Source organism: Polypterus senegalus, unplaced genomic scaffold (assembly GCF_016835505.1).
Source record: "Polypterus senegalus isolate Bchr_013 unplaced genomic scaffold, ASM1683550v1 scaffold_5993, whole genome shotgun sequence".
NCBI lineage: Eukaryota > Metazoa > Chordata > Cladistia > Polypteriformes > Polypteridae > Polypterus > Polypterus senegalus.
In genome coordinates, this window is record NW_024384340.1 from 478 (window position 1) to 27,492 (window position 27,015).

At 39.3% G+C, this 27,015-nt stretch overlaps 1 protein-coding gene across 2 annotated transcripts; it reads left to right on the forward strand.

Annotated features, from left to right (window-relative positions):
- The first annotated feature begins 3,040 nt into the window (after positions 1 to 3,040).
- LOC120521935 (E3 ubiquitin/ISG15 ligase TRIM25-like) lies at positions 3,041 to 25,933 on the forward strand. Of its 2 annotated transcripts, XM_039743199.1 has the most exons (6): positions 3,041 to 3,670; positions 13,198 to 13,293; positions 16,080 to 16,313; positions 16,725 to 16,884; positions 21,115 to 21,180; positions 25,024 to 25,933. In XM_039743199.1, exons 1-6 carry the CDS (start codon positions 3,092 to 3,094, stop codon positions 25,563 to 25,565), a joined length of 1,677 nt encoding a protein of 558 aa, XP_039599133.1. In that variant the 5' UTR covers positions 3,041 to 3,091; the 3' UTR covers positions 25,566 to 25,933. The 2 variants fall into 2 exon arrangements, with proteins under 2 accessions (XP_039599133.1, XP_039599134.1); XM_039743200.1 differs by lacking the exon at positions 16,080 to 16,313.
- The last annotated feature ends 1,082 nt before the right edge of the window (positions 25,934 to 27,015 follow it).

Consider the following 27,015-nt stretch of genomic DNA (forward strand, 5'->3'; position numbering starts at 1 on the left):
AGTATACCTATTCCCTCTCAACTTCACTGGCTCCGTGTTAACTACAGAATACAATACTAAATACCGCTCTTAAAATTTAAAGCTCTCCACAACCTCAGTGATCTCCTACAGACTGAAACTCGTCTGTAGCTGTACTTTCTGTACCACACAGAAAGTGGGCGGGGCTCTGTGAGTTGGCGGGCGTGGCTCTCTGTCTTGCGTGTGCTTTCTGTCTTGCTTGCTCTCACTGTCTTGCGTGCCCTTAGTGAATTATATATATAGATTGTTGTTCTAGAAGAACAAGAGGGAGGAGTGAGAAAGTTGATTTTTTACTAATTTTATTATATATTGATTATATTAAATGACTTCTGTTATTGTTATCTGGTAGCTTTTACCTTTAGCACTAGTAGACAGGATTTTAATTAAGTCCTCTTGATATGTGCCCCAGTCCCACTGCTACTTTAGCACAAAGAGAAGTGTTGATAAGAGAACCAGTACATTTGAGTGTAGCAACCTTAGATCCTCAAATGAGTATCTCCTTAGAATTCCAAGAGCAAAACTTAAAAGAAGTGGTGAGGCGGCCTTCTGCTGCTATGCACCTAAAATCTGGAATAGCCTGCCAATAGGAATTCACCAGGCTAATACAGTAGAGCACTTTAAAACACTGCTGAAAACACATTACTTTAACATGGCCTTTTTATAACTTCACTTTAACTTAATCCTGATACTCTGCATGTTCAATTCATTATAATAACTATTCATGGTGGCTCTAAAATCCGTACTGACCCCTACTCTCTCTTCTGTTTCTTTTTCCGGTTTCTCTGTGGTGGTGGCCTGCGCCACCTCCACCTACTCAAAGCATCATGATGCTCCAACAATGATGAATGGATTAAAAGCCAGAAGTCTACGTGACCATCATCATCAAGTCCTTCCGTGAGAACCCTAAATCCAAAGAGGACTGTTTCATTTATGTTAGGTAGAATGCCCAGAGGGGACTGTTCAGGGGGTCTCATGGTCTGGAATCCCTACAGATTTTATTTTTTTTCTCCAGCAGTCTGAAGTTTTTTTTTTGTTTTTTCTGTCCCCCCTGGCCATTGGACCTTACTCTTATTCTATGTTAATTAATGTTGACTTATTTTATTTTCTTACTTTTTATTTTTATTATTTATTTTATTTTTCTATTCTTCTTTATGTAAAGCACTTTGAGCTGCTTTTTGTATGAAAATGTGCTATAGAAATAAATGTTGTTGTTGTTGTTGTTGTAGCAGAATTCTGACTCCATGGGTTCGTTTATCAGTAACTTTCAAGTACATGAGAAATTAAGCTAATCACACACTTCTGAAATTAACAAAAATATTTAGGAAGTGAAACCAACAGCTGCAAGTCAGTCATCTTCTTGCATGAACTGAGTGATTCCATGTGCATTTACATAAAGGTATTTTTCTCATCCTGAACTGGGTTTGTGAATTCTGGTAAATGCTTTATTTTTCACACTGACCTTAACTCTTAGGTTCCTTGCTGTTTGGGAGCATATACTCCAAATGGTAGTGCTTTCACATGGGCAATTGGGGCTTCAGTCATTAAGGTCCACCCTTGCTCATATAGTGCTGTTTCAGCCAAGACTATAATGTGCTCAGAACCTACTGAGAATGTCTTCTGTCACCTCTACTGATATGGAGTTAATAAAGAGATCTTGATTCCCAGGAGAAAAACCATAAACAAAACAGCAGTGAAGGCAAAGTTGTGTTTTGTTTAGTAGAGCCAAAGTGTGATACCATCAGCAGAAGCAAAAACAGAAGTGTAACATGAAGTACTGTAGACAGGCTGGACTGTTGTAGCAGAACAGTTTTAAGATGGTCTTCATTGGAGGTGGCAGATTTCTTAGTTACAGGACCTCTTCAGTTGCAGACTCACAGCAGCTGATAGATAGATAGATAGATAGATAGATAGATAGATAGATAGATAGATAGATAGATAGATAGATAGATAGATAGATAGATAGATAGATAGATAGATAGATAGATAGAACTTCATTTGCCACCAGGAACTTTTTACAGAAGCTCAACAATTAGTAAATAAATAGATATTATTATATTGTGACAAACAACAAACTCCTCTCAAATACACATCAGAATGACTTAAAAGGAAGAAAACTAAAAAGAAAGAAAACTTCTAATTTCATGATTACCTTGACAGTAATGATTCGCTAGCTGAAAGTCCTTAATGGTGATGTGTCAAAGAATGTACAGCATTGTTCAAAGTGACCCTTGGCTATGTGAGTGCAGATATCGTCACATTTATCTCAGATCAACTCACACAAGGAAGTGGAGACAGTAAGGAGAACCACTGGGGGGAACTCAAAGAACTGTAAGTAATTCAGAGTCTGTTTTGCCGTTTCATGGGACATAAGACATCAGACACACCTAGGAGGAACAATGGAAACGTCAAGGAGCAGGCCATGTCAAGATACTCCAGAGGGTGAACAAGAGGACAGTCTATTCCAGTTTAGTGACCCCCAAAGAAAGATAACAGTGCATGGGAATAATAAAAAGACAGCTAGCACATGAGCATTAAAGCTTTAAGAACTCAACAGGAAAGCTTGATGAGACTGAATGTTTATTTCCAGAGGACCACAATGAGTGGTGCTGAGCTTGAGAGGTTATGAAAGACAACTGAGAGGAGATAACTGAGGGAAAGAGAATTTGAGTGACCCAGAGCAGCAGCAGGGCTGGAATGAAACAAAAATAAATAATATTTAACAACTTCTGTGCCAGTCTGATGAGGACTGTCTGATGGTCACAATACAAGTCCTTTTGGACTGATTTTTACGATGTACTTTTTATATTTAAATATGTGTGCAGAACTCTGAATCTGTCAAAGGAGGACTTTAGTATGCATTGCAAAGATAAAATGAAATGAATTGAAAATAACATTAAAATACACCACAGGTCTTTTCCTAATGATTGTCTCTTCAGATGAGCTCTCAGGTTTCTCTTTAAATCTCCTCCTTCTTCTCACTGAGCACAGACAAACTTTCACTTTCATTTCTTCACAAGTCACTTCTATGTTTGCCTGACTGATTCTCTCTGCTTGCTCCTCCTCAGACTGAACGATGGCTGAAGCACAGCTGTGTGGATTACAGGATGAGTTCACCTGCTCGCTGTGTCTGGACACCCTGACTGACCCCGTCTCAATCCCCTGTGGTCACAGTTTCTGTCTAAAGTGCCTCACGGACTGTTGGGACCAAAGCCAAGTGTACAGATGTCCGCAGTGCAGACACACTTTAATCACAAGGCCTGATCTTCACAGAAACTCTGTGCTGAATGAAGCCGTCAAGAAATTAAAAAAGCCGAGACTCAGTCCTCATTCATCTCTGAATTATGCCAGCCCTGGAGACGTGAAGTGTGACGCCTGTACTGAGAGAAATCTCCGAGCAGTGAAGTCCTGCCTGAACTGCATGATCTCCTTTTGTCAGAATCACCTGCAGCCCCACTTTGAAATTTCAGCCTGGAAGGTCCACAACCTGGTTGATCCTGATGGAAATCTGAAGTTTAAGCTCTGTGCAAAACATCAGAAAAGTTTAGAAGCATTTTGCAAAACTGATGGTACATGTGTCTGCGTGATGTGTGTGGCAACTGAACATGAAAGCCATAAGATAGTCGAGCTGGAGACGGAAACAGGAGAAAAACAGGTGAGTGGAGTTTAGTATTTAGTGAAAACAAAGCAAATAACAAGAGTTAAGGGAGTTATAAATGTAGGTTGATAGGGAAATGCACTTGTCCACATAAGGACTTTGATTTTCCATTTCTGTGATGGCAGGGAGCAGGAGCCTATCCTGATGACACTGGGCATGAGGCATGAAACATCCTAGGATGGGACCCCCATTGTTATCCATGTACAGTTGCAGTTGCAGAGTCGAGTACTCTCAGTAAACCGAGTGGAGTGTCTCGGTGCTCTGATCACTTGTGTTTGGAGGGTCTCAGGCCTCTTTAAGAGACATGTTATGGTCACACATCAAGATTCTTACAATATCCATACTCTTCAATGTGGTGTTGGAGCGCAGATGTTCTCACTTTAGTAATTAATAAAGTGATCAGGCACTTCATTAGTGACATCTTATAATAACAAGAACACTTTTAATATCTTACACCCTATCTAATAATTCCTCTTGATGTATGACTGTGAGATGATCTCTGACCTTTAACAATTTGGTAAACCCCACCAAGTCAAATAATTGTGTTAAATGTTTGTTAAAGGTGTCAGTGTCCACATTTACATTAATATCAAAATTCACCATTAACACGACAGGATCATAAATTACAGTGAGGTCAGGTAAGAGACAGCAAAATTCAGACTTTAATAAGGCTCTGCAAATTAACACGGCAGTTTGGAGTCTAATATGAGAACTTCAGAAAATGTAAAGCTTTATTTCCTAGCAAGCACACATTCACTAAACATGTTAATCTGCAATGGTGTTAATGGGAAGCATTCCAGACAGAAACATATACTTTAAATTAATTACAACAAAAGCAAGAAAAATTAAGAATACAAAAAAAAAGATTCAACTCCCACCTCTAAGAAAGAGAAATAGTAAGAAATACTAAAACAGTTAATGACATTACAGAGGAGCATGCTTTTTCTAAAGTCGTACAAATGAATTCTTGCCTTATTTTAGAAACGTTCTGGTCATATCCTCTAAGAGAGGATTGAATTCTTTCTAATCTCCGATAATACAGGACATTGTTTACCCACTGAGTTATAGAAGGTGAGCTGGGGTCAGAGACGGGCGATCCAGTAGGAGACATAGGTGGCCGCCAAGAGCATTGTCACTCAAGGGGCTACATTTATTTTTAAAGTAAAGACACTTTAGACACCGAGAAACTCTCCAACCACCAACGTTGAAGTTTAAGAATAATATCTGCGCTGGGTGGCATTTATGAAAGTAAACGGATTCCCACTCCAGACAACAAGGGATTCTGTTCCCATCTTTAACATCAATTACACTCCCCGCAGTCATCAAACTCTAATATTACTTACTGTGTGCAATTAAAAGTTCTGTTGTGTATATAAAAGTAAAAGGGCTCATGCTCTGTACGCCATGGTGTACGTGATCTGTAAGCTCTGTGATATGTGCACAAAGGGGTGACGTTTGTATTACTTAAGTGCTGCACACTCCACACACTGAGGGCTCTCCCCCTGATTGTAGTAAATGGGGGCCATTTTTGAAAGAAATAGGACACACGCACCATACATCCTCAGGCATGCATGACGTTAAAATCTGTGGTATGTACACAAAGTTGAGCCATTTGTGTTGCTGAAGGGGTGCGCACTCCAGACACTGAGGGAACTCACAGGTTATCGAAGTGTAATAATACTGAAAACTGAACACTGAAGGACGTCATCCATCCATCCCGACTAGGGCCTCATCCAGCAGTGTTTGGGGTTCTTCCACATCAGCAAGACAAGTCTGAGTACTAGTAGTGCGGTACAGGACATTACAGCAATAATAACAAATTTATTTCTTGTATAACCCAAAATCGAGGAATGTCTCAATGGGCTTTAACAGGCCCTATATTCTGACGGACCCCCTAGCTTTGACTGACTATTAAAAAAAAACTCATGGAGGAAAAAATAGGGAGAAATCCTAGGGAAGGCAATTCGGAGACCCCCTTCAAGGTAGGTTGGGTGTCACAAAGTGGGGTAAATACAACACACAAAACAACACAAGCAATCCTCTTCACAGAGATCGATGACCATTTTGTTATGGCCACCTCAGAAATACAACACAACAGTACAAACCAATTTGTTATTGTACACCTCGCCAAGTGCAGGCGTTGAATGACATGACAACTCTCAAGGAAAAATGTAAGATTATATCATTCACTAAATACAGAACTATCATATATGAGGATACAGATTTGGTAAAATAGATCAAAAACAAAGGAGAAACTAAATAAACATAAATGAAACACAACAACATCTGTCCATCAGCTCACTGTAGAAGCACAGCCAGATTATAGAAAAGGAGTGAGACAAGCCAGTCACAGTCAGAGTCACATAGACATCCGCCAACAAGCTGCCCACCAATACAGGCCATTTTACAGTGAACACCGCATTGCAGTAGTCAGTCCTACTGAAAATAAATGCATGAATTAATTTTTCAGTACCCCGTGACCTTGTAGTTAGGATATAGTGGGTTCGATAATGGATGGATGGAATTTTTCAGTATCCTGCATATTTAGAAAATGCCTTTCCAAAATTTTTAAGATGAAAAAGCATGTTTTGGATAGTTTTGTTATGTGTGTTTTAAACAATATGATTTGTGTCAACATATGATTAAACAACACTTAATGGTGATTTGAACTGATATAAAAATGTCAAAATATTATTGTGATCAGCATCATTCCTTTCAATAATTAACATTTCTGCTTTATGTGTATTCAGAGACAATTAGTTCTTATCCATCTACTTCATTAATTCACTAATACATCTAATTAAGGACAACATTGGAAAAACATCATTTGGTCTAAGAGAGCGGTATAACCAGGTGTCATACAAGTGAAATTTAACATTATGTTTTCTAATGATATCTCCCAGTGGAAGCATTGAAGGTGAAAACAGTAAAAGTCCCAGTACTTAGGCCTGCAGGACACCATATTTAACTTCTCAGTGTAATAACTGACTCCTGTCGGCACATTTCTGAATGTACTGGAATTGATTTGATAAATAGAAGTAAACCAGGCAAGGGCAGTGCCAGCGAGCCCAATGTCATTTTCCAACCTGTGTAGTAAAATAGAATGGTTAATGGTGTCAAATGCTGTGGTTACATCTAACAACATAATTACGGCGGAAGGGTATCAGAATGTCATTTACAGCATGCATTAGTGCTGATTCTGTACTATGAATGATGCAGAGGCCAGACTGAAATTTCTCAAATAAACTGTGATGTGTAAGGTGTAAGAAGAAGTACAAGAATTTTAGACAGAAAGGTTAAATTTGACATGGGTCTATAAATATGGGGCATGTGGGTCTAGGTCTGATTTTTTAAGTAATGATTTGATAACTGACACTTGTCAGAATTGGGAAATACACCAATCAGAAATGAGCGATAAATAACAAGGCTAAGAATGGGTGCTTACAGAACGTCCTCTGAGCATGTTGCTAGTTTTGTTGGCACTGGATCTAAGAAACAAGTAGTAGGTTTCATTTTAGAAATTAAAGTTAAGATGTCCTGTTCTGTTACAAGATTATAGATTCTAATCTGGTGTATGCAATTCGAGACAGGGTTTGCTAAAATAGTATTAGGCTTGCAAAGTAATGATGAGATCTGGGATCTTATGTTTTCAATTTTCTCATTAAAAATGTTCATAAAGTCTGTTGGTATTTTGCTATATAGTTCTAAAATCCCATTTCTTTGATTAGCCACTGTTCTAAACAGTACACATGGGTTATTACTGTTGTTATCTTTAATTTTAGAATAGTAATCTGAGTGAGCTTTAAAGAGAGCTTTTTTTATATTTATTAACACTCTCTGTCCATGCAATTTGAAAGACATGTAGCGTTGTTGTTCTCCATCTGCGCTCCAGTTTTCGACACTCTAATTTAAGAGCTCGAGTGTTTTCATTAAACCAGAGTGAGTTTCTATGTGCTTTGATCACATTTAAGGGGAGCCACTGTGTCCAGAGCATCTCTCAAGGTCACATTATAACATGATGTTAGTTAATCTAAATGGTTTTCCACAATTACACTTGACTTATTCAAAATATCAATAAATCTGTCTTTATTTTAATCTATGAATGTATTAATAAGAACAGAGCCAAATCAAACATTATTAAGTGCTAAGCAGAAATAATTTAATTTATTGGAGTACTATTTAAATATTACATTTCAACTCTGCAAATTATAATTACATCTAATGTGTGGCTGTGATTTTGAGTTAAGCTGCTGACAACGTAAAAAAAAACCTACAGAAATTAAAAAATAAGTAAAGCATTTGCTGAAAGTGTCAGTTTCCACATCAATTTGTACATTTAAATCCCCCATCAACACTATGTGATCATAATTTATAAATCAGCCAAATTAGATAAAAGGTTGCCAAATTTAGTCTTGAACAATAAATATGGCCCTGGTGGTCTGTAGACTAGCACTATAATTGGTTGGAATCTGTTTCAATATTTAAAATTGAATGCCTCAAAGTTTGTGAAGTCATTTCAGTTTTTAGAAGTGATTTGCATTTTGTTTCAATGAATTATTCCACGGCCTTCTCCTTGACCTGAATCTCTAGATTTATTAAGGAATGAGTAACCGTCTGGTGACACCTCAGCTAGGGGAACAGTGCCACATTTACTAAGCCAGGTTTCAGTGAGAAGACACAGATCAGATTCTGTACTTCACAAAATATAATTTACCAAAACAGCTTCACTTTCAAGAGAGTGAATGTTTAATAAACAGCATTTAAAACTCCCAAGATGCTTCTGAACTGGTGATATATTTTTTGCTTTGATTTGAATTAAGTTACTATTACAAGTATCCCTGGTGCAGGATTTGGTTTAATCTCTTGGTCTATTTATGCTCCATATATTTTGATTATCATGTTTTATCATGATTGTCATGGTTTGCATCAAGACTAAATTTAGAAGATTACCATAACAAAGGCTTGAGTGATCCTTTTCACTCTAATGGGTAATTAAAGCCAGACTGTAAAAGCTTAAGACGATCTGTAATAGAGTTGGATGTGGGTGCCATATTTAGTTCAGCCTTGCTAAAGGAAAACAAGGCTCACAATCAAGACAGACCCTACATAAACCATCTGTGTAGTCTTGATGAATAAGGGCGTCAACTCACCAAAGAATACCCAGCAGTCATAATTTTTATAGTTGCATGAGGGTCAGTGCGTGTGAAACCTTAAAGACTGCAAATTGCAGTCTTGCCACAAGGGTCAAGTATTCAAGAGAGGGAAAAGGATCTTGACAAAGACACATAAAGACAGCTGAATGTCCTCCATGTGTGCCAGAGAAGCTCTCTATGGAGTTGTAAGCAAGTCAAGGCAATCTGTGCACAAATCTGTGCCATCGTTACAGGGCCAGCTCTGGAAACGCCATAAGTAACTAAGAACTGATCCATCTAACCTTCTGAAACACCAGGATTGTAACAAGAGAATAAATTATATTTTCTAGAAACTTTTTTTGATGAAAATTAGATAAATTGAAGTCACAAGTTATGCAAATCTTTTAGAGGAGAGAGCAAAAGATCAAAGAAAAGTAATGCAGGTTTATTATGTGTGTTGTCCTTTGTCTGAATATACTAAACCTACAGTACATCAGCTGGTGTCCTTATGTTATGAATATATTTTTGACTGGGCTTCAGTGCCCAGCTGCTCCCTGCGTAGAATTTCCAAGTTCTTCTCAAGTACACACGAGTTTCCTTTGTGTGTTCCGGTTTCCTCCCACATTCCAAAGATATGCAGGTTAGTTAGAAAATTAGCCTGACGATAAAGTTAAATTAGTTTGACTCTGTGTGTGTTTGTTCGTCCTTGACTAACACCCTGCCCAAATGTTGTCCCTGGCCTCTGACCAATGATTGCTTGGATAGACCTCAGGTGTCCAAACCCCCTGTCCTAGATTAGGGGGTTAAGATGATGGATGGATGGATGGATGGTTTACTGCAGAAAGTGCGTCATGGTTAATTGATGATAACAGTTCATCTGAACCACAAGAAGACAAAGTGAAAGATGATATGTGTGGATGCTTGACAAATTATGAACTTCAACCATAAACTGAACAGATCTCTTCATAGTTCAGGTGCCTTGTTCAGAAGGTGGACCAGAGAGATGTTTGGTACTTTTATAAACTATACTAATAAAAGGCAAAGCCCTCACTGACTGACTCACTGACAGACTGACTCACTGACTCATCACTAATTCTCCAACTTCCCGTGTAGGTAGAAGGCTGAAATTTGGCAGGCTCATTCCTTACAGCTTACTTACAAAAGTTGGGCAGGTTTCATTTCGAAATTCTACGCATAACGGTCATAACTGGAACCTACTTACGTACATATATATGTCCATAGCCTGCAGCTTGGTCACCATGTGAGGCGGAGTTGCGTTCCCCCATCCCTACACCTCCCACGTAATTGACTGCCTGCCTATATAAGGCCATCTGTCAGCAGCAATCCAAGCTGTGAGAAAACAGTAAAAAGGAGGCGTGTCAGACGTTGTGGTACATTTTCTGATGCAGCTAGACGGAAACAACTTTGTGACGCTGCTGCCAAATACGCGCAGAAAAATCCACAAGTTAATAGACACGCTGTCACTAAATACTCGCAGGTATATCCACAAGTTTATAGAGACGCTGCCGCTTGATACTCGCGGGCTAATACACAAATTCATAGAGACGGTGTCGCTAAATACTCCCAGACAATTCCACAAGTTCAGAGACATGCTACCGCTAAATATTCGCAGGCAAATCCACAAGTTAATACCGGGAATGCCTATTAAACATCTTAGATTCACGTGTAGCGATTTGGGTGGTGAGATGTCTATTGAGAAGATCACCATCGATCAAAGAACTGTCACTTACTGAGTGGTTTCCATGCCCGGAGATGGCACCTGCCTTTTCCATTCTCTTTGTTACATATTGCACGGCCATATCAGGCTCACTCTTGATATCCGGAGGAACATTGTGTCTTATGTTTTGAATGACTGGGACAGGTTCAAGGTGTGGACTGATGACGGTACAGGAGATAATTATACTACACAGGAGCACTAGAAGAGTGAAATGCTTAAGCCCTTCACCTGTGGATCTGCATGTGAGTTGATGGCTGCCACTGAATTGTTTGGCGCTTTCAAGTGTATCGAAATGGCCAAATATTTTACACCTTTTGACAACCGCCAATGCCTCTTAAATGTCTTAGATTCACAGGTGACGATCTGAGTAGTGGACACTTTGATGTTTATGAATGTTTAAACTCTCAAAAGCTGGATGCGAAGTTATCGATGAAGCTGGTTGTATGCCTACAATGCTTGACAGATGCTGAATGTCACTTCAACACAAGTCTTGCAAATACTGTCGTAATTGAAACAAACCATGAAACTCAAACCGATTATGACAGCAGTAATCCAAGCTGTGAGAAAACAGTAAAAAGGAGGCATGTCAGACGTCGTGGTACATTTTCTGATGCAGCTAGACGGAAACAACTTCGTGACGCTGCCGCCAAATTCTCGCAGAAAAATCCACAAGTTCATAGACACGCTGCCGCTAAATATTCACAGGCAAATCCATAAGTTAATACCGGGAATGCCTGTTAAACATCTTAGATTCACGAGTACCGATTTGGGTAGTGAACGCTTCGATGAATGAAACCTGTTATCTTTACAGCGGTTGACAAACACGGAATATAACTTGAACACAACACGTCCTCCAAATACGAACCTGATTGAAAGAAATAATGATAATCAAATCCTTGATGACAGCAACATTCATAACAGTGACAAAACAATCACATTGACAATCATGTTACGTTACTATTAAAATGTTTCCTTTTCTTTTTCATAACTTCTTTAACACACTACTTCTCCGCTGCGAAGCGCGGGTATTTTGCTAGTTTTATATATTTTCCTCTGCAGTATCTGAGTTTCCAGAAGTTCTGTTATCTTTAGATGAAAAGTAAGCTCTTGAAAAAGAAGAATCAGGATATTTGTGTACCATAATGTATACATTTGAATTTGCTCTCCATGCCTGCATGTGGATTCTGCTACTATAGTATAGTCGAGAAGTCTTACTTTGTGTTAATAAAATTCATTTCCACTATTTCAGTTTACAATGTGGAACTGGACAAGGGGTTCAATTATCAGAAATGTTCTTCTGATTGCATTTGAACCCTAATCCATCCACCAGCTAAAAGGCTTTAGATGGAAAAGGCTTGGAATAAAAAAAGTATGTCTTTATGTTAATGATATGGTGCTTGGTATCTCAGATTACTGTCATGTGTGATAAATCTATTGAGTGAATTTCATAAAGGTCAATTGAATAAGAGCATTCTTAACTGTGTGAATTTGCCAAACTAAACCTGGTTGCTTTTGTGATTGCCTCAGAAAATTTAAAATGCAGTAATCACTCAACAATATCAAGGCACCCTGAAGGACAGCAGAATATCACGCTGGACAGCTTCTCTTAAAGTCTGCTTGATTTGACTCATTTTAGTTCAACAGGACGTCCTTGTCTTGCTCTGTCATGATAGAATGACCCACCTCTCCCCCTCATTTATTGGTCAAGAGTCTCGTCTTCAAATCTAAAGCTCATTATATGAATGCAATTGCAATTCCAACTTATGGCTCTGATTTTTATGGCAGTATCTATTTAACAATAATTTAGCAAAAACTTTCTGTGCTTTGTAAGGTGTGAGTTAACGACTGGATAACTAACATGTAGATCATGTAACACGATGAAAGTGAGATTTATTCTTCCCCTCGGGTGTTTTTATATAATTTGCTGCTGCAGTGTTGGTCACCATTAGCTTGTATCTTAAACTTTTTTTAAAATTTGTTTTCTGTGAAGATATGAGAATTAAATTTTTCCTAGTTATTACTAAACAATGACTGGTAATTAACATATAACATAATGATAATTTTCTGGTGGAGAATTCCTTTATATTGGCCTTCTTACTAAACTCAATACAAACATTCACATCTTAGTGGCTTCACTTATCTCAAATGGAAAATGACAAAACATGTCACAAAGTCCTCACAAGTCTTACTTGGGTTACCAAATGATATTGTAGGTCCTAACATTGAAACCATTACATGTCCAAGTCCTCCTGGGTTTTCAGGCTTCTCTTCACTCCACACAATCCAGTATTTTTGCTCTTTGTGAGCTTCTGAGATCCCATGTCTTCTACATCTCAAGATTGACTTGTACACCAGTGTGCCTTCAAACTCTTTCATTCATTTGTCACACTCTTCAATCTCAAACGCCATCTTCACTCTAACTGTAAATGAAACTTATTTTTTAACCTTGTGATGTTATTTATATTTGTTGAGTCAAATCTCTGTGTCACCTGCAGTGTCAATATGAAGACAAGTGTGACAAAAAAGTAAGTTGTGTCTCAAAATGTGAAACAAATACATTGTAAAAATGTCAGGACTCAGAAACAGAACAAGAACTCAAAAAATGAAAGTGAATTCTGATCTGACAACGCGTGATATCTTGTGTGTCCAAACAGAAACAGCTGGGGGTGACAATGAGTGAAATCAGAAGGAGACTTGAGGAGACAGAAAATAAACTAAAGGAGACGAGGAGGGCGATGGAGCAGATGAAGGTGAGTGGAATTAAGATGACACATCAAATTAAGGAAATAAGAAATAAATTTAAGCTAGAAGAGCCAACAGAGATTGGTGATGGTGAGTAGAGGCATAAAAAGAGAGAAGGAGATAAGGCATTTTATTTTATCCTCAATGGCATTTCACAGTCAAATGTGTTTCTTGTTAATTCATTACAGATTCAGACAGTATGACCTTAAATTAATGAAGCATGATCTCATGTGTCTAAACCCACACTGACTACTCACTTACACTCTTTTTCTTGAAATATGTGGCTCAATTTTTTCTTTATTAATTGTTTCCACTAATATACCTGTGATGCATGCTAAGCTTATGTTAGTACCTCTCTGGTTCAAATATCTTATTTCAGTCCACTTTATCCTTCCCAAAGATTTCAGGTATGCATTAAGCCTTCTGATTTCCTCAGTTTAAACTTTAAAAGTTCTGCTTCTCAGCTTTGCTGTTTACTCTTTAGGTTTGTCCAGCAGGGCTATCACTCTGAATGTCGTTGTGTCATTTGTTCAAAGACAAGTAGATAAAATTGACAATAACAGCTGTTGGGCAGAAATTTAACACCATGTATGAGTCTTTGAAGCTAACCTTCATCTCTATTCACCTAATAATCGAAACCCTGACTATAGCTACTTCCCTCTTCATGGGGTCTGGTTTCGATATCGTCATTTGGTTTGCTTCATTTCTGCCTACTATCTCAGAGTGTTCAGAGCCACCATCCAGCTATGAAATGACTTGAAAACACGTGGACATCTCTAGCTTTGGGGTTTGATGACCTTGGACAGCATGCACCTCTCACCTTACACTTACATCAGACTGTGAGCCACCTGTTATTACCCCTAGCCGGTGTCATGGTCTGTGACACTTTGGAATGCACACTAACACACACTACAACACCTGAGTAGTAGCAATAGCAGAGTTATTACTAATAATAAGATAATAAATTAACTAGAAATATATCAGCCTCAGAAATGAAGACTCACAACCCTGATTTTGACATTGGAAAACTGATGAGGGTCAAAAAATTAAAGAAAGAGTTAATGAAACTAAATGAAATCAGAATTTCCTGACCAACCATAACACATTCTTATGTAATATCTCCATCTCATAGGTTTGACATTGTGACTAACAGGGAGCTTCTCGTACCCCAAACCAGAACACAACTACCCCACACAAGTCTCTTGTCCCCAAAGACTCTTTTATTTTCCCATAATTACCTTCCAACAAAAAGGGAATTTCTTTACAAAATTTCTATTCTTCTTCTTCCCCTCTCCTCCTCTAATCGCAAGTCCATCTCACCCAGCTGAGCAGGAGAGACTGGTTTTAATATCAGACCCAGTGGTACTTCCAGCACATAAGAGAAACACTCTAGAACCCATTCTTAGAGTCTTCTGAAGATGATGGAGCTGTCCACTCAGTAGAACCTTCTAATAGCTCCAAAGAACCTCAAAAGGGCCGATTGTTCAGACATCATATCCTATTGACCCTTGCAGGCACCCAAGTGGGAGTACTGGCTGAGAGACACTGGCACCCAGAATGCTGAATGAACATATCCCTGTGGTGTAGCGGGTCCACAACTCACGACAAAGGGGTCACTTTTAAATAAATTAATAATTAGCGAGGGGGTGTGGTAGTGTGGCTGAAGTGGGTCCCAGGATGATTTGTGATGTGGCCATTTCTCGCATAAGTGCACAGATGAGAAATCATCCACATCCGTGATTGTGTTCGGGCTGCTGATTTGCCACAGCTACCTCGCCCTCTTGATAAATAGAAGCGCGAGTCGGCTAAGAGGGGGAGAGAAACAAAGAAAGGAAGGAAAGAGCGGAGGTTACAGGAGGAAGGCAGGAGGCAGTGGGGAGAGAGAGAGAAAGCCGGTGCGGGAGAGCAAAGGCTCGCGTGCAGCTGTGCAGGAAGCCTGGGTGTTGGGCCGACACCCAGGGAGTAGTCGTAGTGGTTGCTTCAATAGAGTTTATTATGAAGGGCGGGAGTGACCGGAAGTTCGGATGACTCTCCGCTTAAGGCAGCGGGAGTCAGGACTTGGGGTGTGTATTCCCCAGCGTGGGCGCCCTGGTCGCTGAGGAATCCCAAGTCGCTGTCTGGAGGAGCCTAACGGAGCCATGGGTCGGTGAGGCTATCCAATCAGCTGAAGCAGGTAGAGTGAAGGTCAGCTGCAGGTTGGGCGACTCCCCTATTGAGAAGTCCAGACGGGAGAAGCAGGGGAGCCAGCAGGAGTAAAAGGAAGACACCTGGCTTGTGTTGTTTTTAAAAGACTGTTTCCTGCATTATTTTAACCTCGTTGTTTTTAAGAAGACTTTTTCTATTGTTTTTAACCTCCACATTCAGCATTTGCTTTTATGGATTATTTATTTGAAGAATTTTGAATGCCTTGCACTTTATTTTGAACACCTTGTTTTTGTTGTGATTTTAATAAAAGCACTTTGCACTTTTGTACACCATCCCCTTGCTCCATTGTTGTTGCCTCACTGCTTACCTCATCGGTAACATTACCGACGGTGACAAGTTCAAGGACTCCCGTGAAGATGAATGGGAGCATGCAATGAACCCGCATCGTCACAATACCCCTGGGAAGCAGTCTATCACTTTCCCTCCATTATCCTAGTCTTTTGTTCTAGTGAGGTGCCACCAAACATCTTGGTCAGGATGCCAGCCAATCCAAACTATCCTTTTACAACATCAAATACCAATAAAAGTGTCTCATGACTGGTAATTCTTATAAGGTGACTCAATTCAATGTTGTTCTTTATTCAATCAGATGTCAGTGGAACGACAGATAGAGGAAAATGAGAAGAGCTTCACTAATCTGATCCACTGCATTGAAGAAGCCCAGAAAAAATTGGTTGAGAGGGTCAGAGAACAAGAAAAGAGAGAAATAGAGAAGGCTGAAAGAGTCATTGAGCAACTGGAGAAGAAGATAGAGGAGCTGAAGAAGAGAGATGCTCAGCAGAAGGAGCTTTCAGACACCAAGGATCATATCCGCTTTCTGCAGGTTAGAGCAGTGTTTCAGGAAGTTGATGAGACTGGGGTGTGTGAGACCTGAGAAGATTTAGAAACAAATTTAAAAGATCTGAGGAGGTTTTTTACAAATGGTAAGAACGGGCAATTCAACCCAATGTAGAGCGTCTTTTCATAGTCACCTAATATTATCATAATGTACAAAAGTCTTGCATTTGTATGAAATTTATTTTCATCACAAATTACACTTCTAGTTCAGACTTTCCATTGTGTAATTACAGTATACTGAAGAGCTTTCTTGTTACATATATAATTGGAGTAGTAGCAGTATCATCCGGGACAGAGTGAAGCGTTATACACTGATCCATTAAAGATCTTCTAACCAATGTTTCTTTTTGTTCTCGGTCCTCTCTGATATCTCATCCTCTTTTCTTTCCTGATGCAGACTTTCTCATCTCGCTGTGTCCTTCCACCTGATGGAGATTCACTCAGCTTCACTGTCACTGCTGATTTCTCTTCTGAGGACCTAAGAAAGGAGCTGTCATGTCTGACGAAGAGTGTGGAGAAGGTCAGCCAGTGGGACATCAAGACATGGAGTCCATCAGGTACAGTGTCTGTTCATGGTGTTGTGAAAGGCCACTCGATGTCCTCTTATTGTCCTCTTTTGCAGAAACAGAGTGATGACAAGAGCACATTAAGTTCTGAGACATATGAAGAAAGCCAGCTCTTTAACATTTATCAGCCTTTGATATCAAGGATGTTTTATTATATATTGTGCCTTTTACAGTTACTGACCTACTGATATCATATTCTAATAGTGAGCAGTTGTTGCTAATCAGTTTTTGAAATTTTAAGCAAAATAGTATACTTCTTATATCTTTTGTTTTTGTCTCTCCAAAAGTAATTTTAATTTGACATTGTGAAGAATTTAATTTCATCTTTTTATAATAATGAACACAAATTTGTTTTAAGCTGGTCAGGCTTGCTCAGAGTTTAAATGAAGTCCATACATTGTGTCAGACGGATTACACATTCCACCATATTACTCCCTTGACAGCTTCAGGTCATCAGCCATGGTGACAGGACTCTTTCATGGGCCTCCTGTGTTTATAAGTGTCACTGCATTTCCTTTCTTATCTCTTATCTCTCTAAATTCATGTCTCTATTATAAAAAAAAAATCTTGGGAAGTAGACAAGGGAGACGAGACGTGATTTTCTCGGAAGACAATTTGACGTCCCGCAAAAGACAATTTAACGAGCAAGGCAGTGAGACAACATTTTAAAACAAGTTGACGGACACCTAACCAAGCAGTTGTTGGGATGCTTTGGCAGACAGACATCATGTGCTCCCAGCTCTAAAAACAACGACAAACAACAAGCAGAACACACAGAACCAGCAGCAGCAGCAAGCCAGCAGATGATCCGATTGCTTCTCCTTAGCGTGCGTTCACACAGTTGGACTGCCTTGGTTTGTTCACATCAAATGGCTGCTTCTAGTTTGACTTCGGGCCCTCCTCTCACCCCTGTAATCAGAGAGGGGACAAATACATGAGAACAGTTACATTTTTAAAGAAGGTTGGTTTCAACCGTAACTGAAGTGGAAATTTTGTTTTATGAAAAAATATGTCAATAAGATGGTGCAATTGACCATTTAGGGTTCCATTGCAGCTTCAGCTGTTGAATCAACAATTTCAGGCAGTTTTATATACTTAAATTAATTTCAGGCAGTTTTATATACTTAAATTAATTTCAGGCAGTTTTATATACTAGCCTTCAAGGAGAAACAAACAATGTTAATGTATTCAGGAACCTTTCAGCCAATCCCATATAATTGAAAAGCCCTGGAAGAAAAATGAATATGTGTAAAATATTCAAAAAGGAAATCTTCATTGAATTAGTGCCTCAGGTTGACTGCCCAAGATAGCAGTCATTCTGGATTTCAGGAATTCTGGGAGGAAGAGGTGGGAAAAGGTGGTCAGACCCTGCAAACAAACAGGATGTATCTGAATACAATTTGAAGTGCCACTGCTAAAGGTCTGAAAACTTTTACAAACAATAGACTTCTGTGTTTGATTTTTAATAATTTGCAGACACTTATCTTCACCCATTATACAGTAGTGGAGTGGAGTGCAGTGGAATGGAGTGGTTACTGAGTGGAGACTGAGGGGTAAAAATGGCAAATGTATCCTTTTCCCCCTTGTCTACATACCTGGGGTCGCTAGTGACCCGTGATGTCATGTTTACACGTCTCACAGGGTGATATGATGCACTGTGGATGCAGTTCTCCAGGTTTGTCTCACTCATTTCATTCACAACAATTTTCTACCAAAAGTAGATCAAAATGGTTTATAATTATTTTGTTATTATCACTCATTTGCCTAAAATGTTTAGTGTTGTTAGCAACCACAAATTTGTTAAAGCTGTCAGTTCTAAATTTGTCAATAGGGCTCAAACAAAACAGGATTTTTACATGATTGTTTTTTATCTACAGTATGCATGTTCATTACAGCTGTGTTTCTGTCCTGTTCCTTTTTATGTATTGACTAGGGGGCTCTGCCCCCTGCTCACTTCACTCGCCCACCCCCGGGTTTGGTTTACCGGATATACAATTTAAAGAGATTGTTATTTTCATGGGAATTGTTACATATTCATTATTTTCACTTTTACTTTATATCTATTATAAAAACAATACTTGTTCTTTATTTCTGGCCCTGGGCCTGGTTAAATCTCTTTCTCGTAGGATGTATAACGTTGCTCGTCTTGTGTATGTGGCTGAAAGCATTCTAGGGAGTTGCAGTTGGATCATCTGCTGGCTTGTTGCTGCTGGCGAGCTGCTTTTTCTGCTTCATTTCTGCTGCATTTCAAAGCCTGTACAGCAGCTGTCCTTTTGCCATTTCGTGTTTTTGCCGGTTACGTTGTGAATGGGGAGCTGAACACACACTAAGGAGAAGCAATCGGATCATTTACTGGCTTGCTGCTGCTGGCGCTGCGTGTTCTGCTTGTCACTTGAGCACATGATGTCTGTCTGCCAAAAGCATTCCAAAAACTGCTTGGTTGTTTTAAATGTTGTCTCAGTGCCTTGTCTCATTAAATTGTCTTTTGTGGGATGTCAAATTGTCTTCCGAGAAGATCACATCTCATCTCCCTTATCTCCCTCCCAAGATTTGTTTTTTATAATAGAGAGGTGAGCTTAGAGAGATAAGAGATAAGAAAAGAAATGCAGTGACAATTATAAACACAGGAGGCCCATGAAAGAGTCCTGTCACCAATGGCTGATGACAAGTCAAAGAGACTCTGAAACACACAATGAACGATGAACAACAGACTGAGGCAGTGCAGAACGAGACATCTGATACCATCACATTATAAATGTAGGGAAATGTAGAGGAGCAGGTGAGAAGAAGGAGGAAGAGAATGAAGTTAAAGCTACAGAGTGAAAATTAGCACAAGCTAATAGGACCAGGCAGTGAAGTCAGGATGAAAGCAAAAGTCAAAGGCAAGAAAACAACAGAACTGCGTGACAAGACTGTTAGACAAGAGTGAGATCAATAAACAAAACTGGGGTCAAAACCAAAACCAAACATGAAGTAACACAGCTAAAAGTCTCTAAGAAAACTGTAAAAGGCCTGGACACTGAATTGTTTACCCAGAACTCATTTATAGCATCAAATCGATGACATAGAAGGTCACAAACTCCAAGGAGTGGAACAAATCCTTGACAACTGCATTGCAGCCTTGCACAATTATACTGCCAAGACCTGTGGCCTGGCAACCTGAGGGGCGTCAGACTTAGACAAACCGTACTTCTTCCAATAACTGATCAAAAATAAGCAAAAGCACAAAAAGTATGTCAAATACTAAAGTGAATACATCGTCACGCTTGGGTCACAAAGTTGCTCAAACACTCAGGAGCGGGAGCCCCAACAGAAGCAGAGGATGTCTGGGGGAAGAGAGACAAGGCAGTGAGACAAAAGGACCGCTGTGGGGCAGACTTTGAGATGCAGATCACACGGGACAGCAGCAGCAGCAAGCCTACAGCTGATCGAGCAAAGAGGAGGTTAAAAAACTTATTTGTTTCTATTTAAATCACTGTTTAAGACGGGGTTTCAGAGGACCGGCCACGTCCCCTTGGGGCCGCATTCAGCATTGTTCACAATATATATTAATGAAAAATAAGTGAAACAAAATGCCAAATAAGTTTCTCACCTCTCCCCTCCCCTAACACCCGCAAATTCAGAAGTGAATTTTATAATAAACGGTACAGCGATAAAAATTCGGTGTAAACCCTCCCTTGACCCTACACTGAGCATAAAACAGATGTGACGCACAAGAAATGCGTATCACATGTAAAGTCCTGGAAATTGTCCGGAGAATGATTAATGGAAATGACCTTAAACCGGTTAGAAACTGTTCAGCAGTAACTGCAATATGGAAGCACTTGATTGTTTTCTCCTCTCCTGAAATAAAAAAGAGAAAGGGTCTCACCATATGGTCCTCGGCGTGTCCTGATACTAATGAACCCCGGGGTTTTGTGAGAATGGTGAGATCGTACAGACATCGAGAGCAGCAAGCTGTTGGTTAGCTACAACATACTAAAGTGTGCAGAAAGTGAAGGGGTCTCAATACTTCTGAATCCACTGCAAATACTGTACCCACATTACTGTATGTATTGATATATTAATAGATTTCTGTACTCGTACACTGCATGCTGCTTCTGCACTGTCAGATCTTGGGCTTTAACTGCTCTGCATTAGTAATATTGTACATGTTTAAGAATTGAGCTAACATTACACAATACCATCTTCACACTTTCCACTCTTTTCTTTTATTTTCAGGTCATGAAGCTCCCATTTTTGTCCTGCAGCCTCCTGAACCTCAGAGCAGAGAGGAGTTTTTACAATGTGAGTTTGTGCTTTGACTGAATGGATCGACACAATAGAACTAATTTCTCTTTTAATATCTCAGGTCAGGCTTATGACATACTGTAAAAGTGTGGCCATCAGAAAGTGTGGTGTGAGTGTCGTGTGACTGGTGAGCTGTCGGTGATGGGGTCCTGTGACTGATGCATTATGGGGACTGAGATTCAGGCAGTGAGTCACCAAAGCACTCTGTTAGACTTGACTCTCTTAAGTGTGAAGCGAACTAAAAACACACATCAAATAAAACTCTTCTGACTGGGCCAGGTCCTCCTGTCACTCAAGTCCTACCGCCATTGTTCTTTTGACTTTTTTCTTTTCACTTCCTGTTCTTTTTCTTTCTATTTTCTGGTCTCTCCTTTTCTGTTGTAGGTATTCCCTTACAATATTAATTAAAATAACTTATTATAGTATTTATACAGCACACTGCATGCAATGAAAGTAGCCCAATGTTATTCACACAGAATATATATATATAAAACCAACCATTAATATATACATATACAGTCATGAAAAAGTAAGTACTCAACGTGATTTTTTTTCTTATATAACATATGTACACATATCAACATTTCAGCTTCATTTAAATATCATTTATAGATAATGGATGGGTTATTGAACTTTAAAAAAATGATTTTTTTGCAAAAATGTATACGATGAAGAGTGAACAGTTGTGCCATTTTAAGTCTCATTTTATCTCTCATTGCTAGTATTGCCCTAAAAGTCGTTGATTCCTCTGTCTAGCAGCCACTAACATTAACTAGGACTTTTTTATCACTCCTTCCATGCAGAATGCTTTCAGCTGTGTGATGTCTCATTTAATATCCCCCCAGAGCATCTCCATGGGATTCAGTTCCAGGTTTTGACATGGACCTTCTAGAATCCTCCATTTCTTTCTTTTAAGCCATTACTTGGTGGATGTGCTGGTATATTTAAGTTCATTGTCACGATAAGCTTCAAATTCCTCACTTTATCACCAAGCACTCCCTAGTACAATGAAGAATTCGTAATGTTAATTTATGTGAATTTCCCTTGGAATTAATAAAGTATCTATCTATCTATCTATCTATCTATCTATCTATCTATCTATCTATCTATCTATCTATCTATCTATCTATGTGTATTTTAATTATATAGTGCCTTTCATCTATCTATCTATCTATCTATCTATCTATCTATCTATCTATCTATCTATCTATCTATCTATCTATGTTATATAGTGCCTTACATATCTATCTATCTATCTATCTATCTATCTATCTATCTATCTATCTATCTATCTATGTTATATAGTGCCTTACATATCTATCTATCTATCTATCTATCTATCTATCTATCTATCTATCTATCTATCTATCTATCTATCTATCTATCTATCTATCTATCTATCTATACTGTCTTTCAAGTCTGTCTGCTGTATCTCTTTCATAGTGCCTGTCATATTTGTTAGTTTCTCTTCTTTTATAGTGTTTTTTGCTCAAGAAAAATAATCTCATCTCCTCTGTTTGTGATAACTTTAAACCAATTTCTAACCTGCCTTTCTTATGTAAAATTCTAGAAACATCAGTAATTATGCAGCCTAATGATTATTTCATTAAACATTCTATTCTTGGCAAGTTTCAGTCAGGTTTTAGATCAAATCAAAGTACAGAAGCTGCACTGGTTAAAGTAGTAAACGGTTAATGCGGACAGAGACTGTTTATCTGTTCTTGTTCTCTTCGACTTGAGTGCAGCATTTGAGTCCATATTCCATTTTTAAATCATCATTGACGCTCTCTGGCAGCATCTTAAATTGGTTTCAGTCTTACTAAACAGGTAGAAAATTTGTTGTTAGCTGTGGTGATTGTACTTCAGAGACACATAATATTCTATATGGTGTAACACCAGGATCTGTTCTGGATCTGCTGCTCTTTTCAATCTACATGCTTCCATGAGGTCAGATTATCTCAAGGCATGACGTGAGCTACCACAGCTATGCTGATGACACACATCTTTAATTATCCATAGCCCTTGAGGACCCTGACGCTCTTGGCTCTCTGATCCAATGCCTTAGCAGAATTTCTAATTGGATGAGTAGTAATTTTTTCAAACTAAATAAGGAGAAAACAAAAAGCTTTGTGATTGTCAAACATGGAAACAGTGAGGGTATTAGAAATAAACTTGATCCCTTAGGCTTACAAATCAAGACAGATATAAGAATTGAGGGGTAAATAACACATTAGCCAGATTACTAGGTCTGCATTTTTCATTTAAGGAATATAGCCAAAGTTAAACCACTTATACATTTCCAAGACACTGAAAAATTCATTCACCCTTTTGTTTTTAGTTGACTGGATTACTGTAACGCACTCCTAACTGTCTACTCACTCCCAACTCTAACCCCGATTGGAAGTACTCCAGGTGCTCCTTGATTAGCGTCCAGAAGCACTTCAGGGTGTGGTGGAAGTGCTGCATGCCAATTCAGCTCCTCTTCTGACAGCACTTCCTGTTGTGGCCTAAGTGCTGTCCACCACCGCTCTGGAGCTGTCCAGGCACCTCCTGGCGGTGGCCACGTCCTCACACAGGGTTGAGCGTCCCTGCTCTGTGGCCCCCATGCAACCCAGGAAGGCTACCCTCTCACATTCCAGGGACAATATTGTCCCTCTCCAGGTCCTTCCCATCTCCCAGCATCCCGGTGGGGCAATGTCCCTGGACAACTGTCACAATAGATAGATAGATAATCTGTGTTAATGAGCCAAATGTCAGACATTTTCCTCACTGACTCATCCTCAGGCCTCTTTTCAAGTTTACTGATTTGTGTCATTCAATAAAATTCAATCAGTGACTCGGTGATCTGTGAGCAGCAGCTGATCATCTTCACAGACTGATTCATTCAGGTCACCAGACCATCATGACCATGGTGGACTTACATTGAAGTGATTTTAACACAACATTGTCAAACCGGTATAATCCACTTCAGGCTGCATTGTGTTAAGTCAGGTGCTCTCAGAGGCCAATTCAGAGTCACCAATTAACCAGGAGTGACACGAGGAGAAAACACAGGCCTGAAAAACACGACAACTGGGCACCAAATTCAAAGTCATGAAGAAGAATCTGTGAGGCCGCAGCTCCAACCCCTCAGCCGTCATGCTGTCCTGAATCGAGTTCTGCCATTTCAATTTCTCTTGTTTACTTTTCTCATTACTTTGAAACTGCTTCTTTTGATTTTAAAGTTCATTTCACCTGAATGAATCGTCCTCCTTCACTGCCTTAGCAGCTTCAGCTCACTCCATGATGGTCTTCTTCATGAAGTGCTCATCTCTCAGCACTCAATGCCATCCTGTTTGATAGCCAGTAAATCACTGAGCTGTCAGTCAAAACCTTTATGACAATTCATTACAAACATTTCATTCTCTGGTATTTATGATTTCATTTTGATTTTTGATTTTCATGTTCTGTGTAGTCCTGACCTGCAGGGTGACCCCTTAAGGTTCAGTAGGCCACTGACAATGGAAGAACAAAAGAGAGCAAAATGAGGATCAGGGGTTTATTGTGAGGAGAGGAAAAATCCAGTTGGTGATAAAGTGGACTGATTTTAAATTAAAGAGGTGGGATCTGACAATAAAAAGTTTAATTTATTAAAGTCATTAATGACCTTATGGCATTTATCATAATTTCAGAATTTTATTGTAATTCCCACAGATTCTGTCCAATTATATGAGCTTTTTACTATTGATGGCACACCTTTGAGTCTCATCAATACAGCTCCTGATTGGTTCTTGTTAATTGTTTCTTTTGTGCCCCGCCTCCAGTCCTGTTCCTCACACATTTTCTTTTCTCTCTTTTCAGACTTCTTTCCACTCACACTGGACATCAACACGGCACACATTGAGCTCCATCTGTCTGAAGAGAACAAGAAGGTGACATCTAAATGGACAGAGGCCGAATATCCTGATCATCCTGACAGATTTGACTGCCAGTGTCAAGTTCTGTGCAGAGAGGCTCTGACTGGGACTCGCTCTTACTGGGAGGTGGAGTGCACTGGCGAAAGTCTGAGGATAGGAGTTGCATATAAAGGACTGAACAGGAAAGGAGAGGGCTGGGAGTGCAGCCTTGGAAATAATGACAAGTCCTGGAGTTTGCGGTGTTTTAATTCCCAGTACTCTGTGTGTCACAATAACAAGGAGACTGAAATTGACGCCCCCTACAGCCCCAGAATAGGTGTGTTTCTGGACTGGCCTGCTGGCTCGCTGTCATTTTATAGCGTCTCACACACAATGACCCTCCTGCACAGGTTCAACACCTCCTTCACTGAGCCCCTCTATCCAGGGTTTAAGGTTGGTCCTGACTGCAGTGTAACAATTGGCCAACTATCACCATGTGACCACTGACCAGTACCTTCCACCGGTTGCTTGGCATCCCACAAGTGCAGATCCTCTTTGCATTTGTTGTTTGGGGTCAAAATTAATTTTACATGATGGCCAGAAGGGGCTGCACCTTTGTGCCTGAATTTGTGGATGAGAATGTGGGGTGAGTGTGGCTGTCAAGGTCACTCTGAGTATTACATACATGGAGAAAGCTTGTGGGACGGAAAGATTTTGGTTTGATTGAATCATCATTTTGAAAAAAAAAATTCTTAATGTTGTCACTTCCTTTAAGGACAGAGCGATTTCATAAGGCAAAAGAATATTTAACTTAATTAAACTTTATCTCAATGATGTCTATACATTTACAACTTGGAACTGTAATATTTTGTAAATTTTTTTACAATTTGTAAAATAAATTCCCAGTGGTATTTGGTGATAAAACAATATGAAAGACTGATATTTGTCAAATCTGTTCATCTGTTTTGTTTTGTTTTTTTTAAATTTTGTTGATTTTATTTTAATCATTCCAAACAAATACATCAATTTTACAAAAATAGGATTGAAAACAAATCAACCCCCACCCCTGAGAAAGAGAGCATGGCTAACGGAAAAAAACTTAAAGCTAGTAAAATAAATAAATTAATTCAGCAGAACCAGTGACCCTGTAGTTAGGATACAACGGGTTGGATAATGGATGGATGGATAAATTTAATAATAATATATTTTATTTATATAGTGCCTTTCCCCATGCTTTAGGCACTTCACAGAGTTTAAGAAAGTAAATTCAGAGAAAAGCCTAACAGACAACATAATTGATGATTAGCACACACACACATACAGGTTACATGAACATCTTGACATGGAGGTAAACTGAGAGAAGAGTAATAAAGTCAAGTAGAGCTAAAAGCCTTCCTGAACAGATGAGTTTTAATTTGTTTTTTAAAAGAATTCATGGAGTCGGCTGATCTGATTAATTTCGGTAGGTCATTTCAGAGTCTGGGCACTCGCTATACAGCTGAAGGCCCTGCTGTCACCCATGGAGTGTAGATTAGTGTGGGGCACAACAACATGGGCAGAATCAGAGGACCTTAGTGGACGGGCAGACAGGCACATAGTGATGGAGAAGGTCACTGATGTAGTTTGGCACGAGGTTATTTAAGGCTTTGTAGGTTATTAGTAGGATTTTATATTCGATTCTGTAAGACACAGGGAGCCAGTGAAGACGGAGCAGGATGGGTGTGATGTGCTCACTGCTGCTGGTTCGAGTCAGGACTCTTGTAGTCGAGTTTTGAATAACCTGGAGCTGTGATATAAGATTAGAAGGGGCACCTGCCAGCAGCGAGTTACAATAATCGATGAAGAATGTGATAAAAGCAGGGACAAGTTTCTCAGTGTTAGAAAAGGAGAGGAAGAAGCGAACACAGGACATGTTACGGAGGTGAAAGTAGGAAAGTTTCTTAATGTGATTTATGTG

Coding starts and splice junctions, on each gene's coding strand:
- LOC120521935 (XM_039743199.1), top strand. CDS start 3,092: ATGGCTGAAGCACAGCTGTGTGGATTACAGGATGAGTTCACCTGCTCG. Junction 13,294..16,079: donor GGGCGATGGAGCAGATGAAG/GTGAGTGGAATT, acceptor TTATTCAATCAG/ATGTCAGTGGAACGACAGAT. Junction 16,885..21,114: donor CAAGACATGGAGTCCATCAG/GTACAGTGTCTG, acceptor TTTTATTTTCAG/GTCATGAAGCTCCCATTTTT.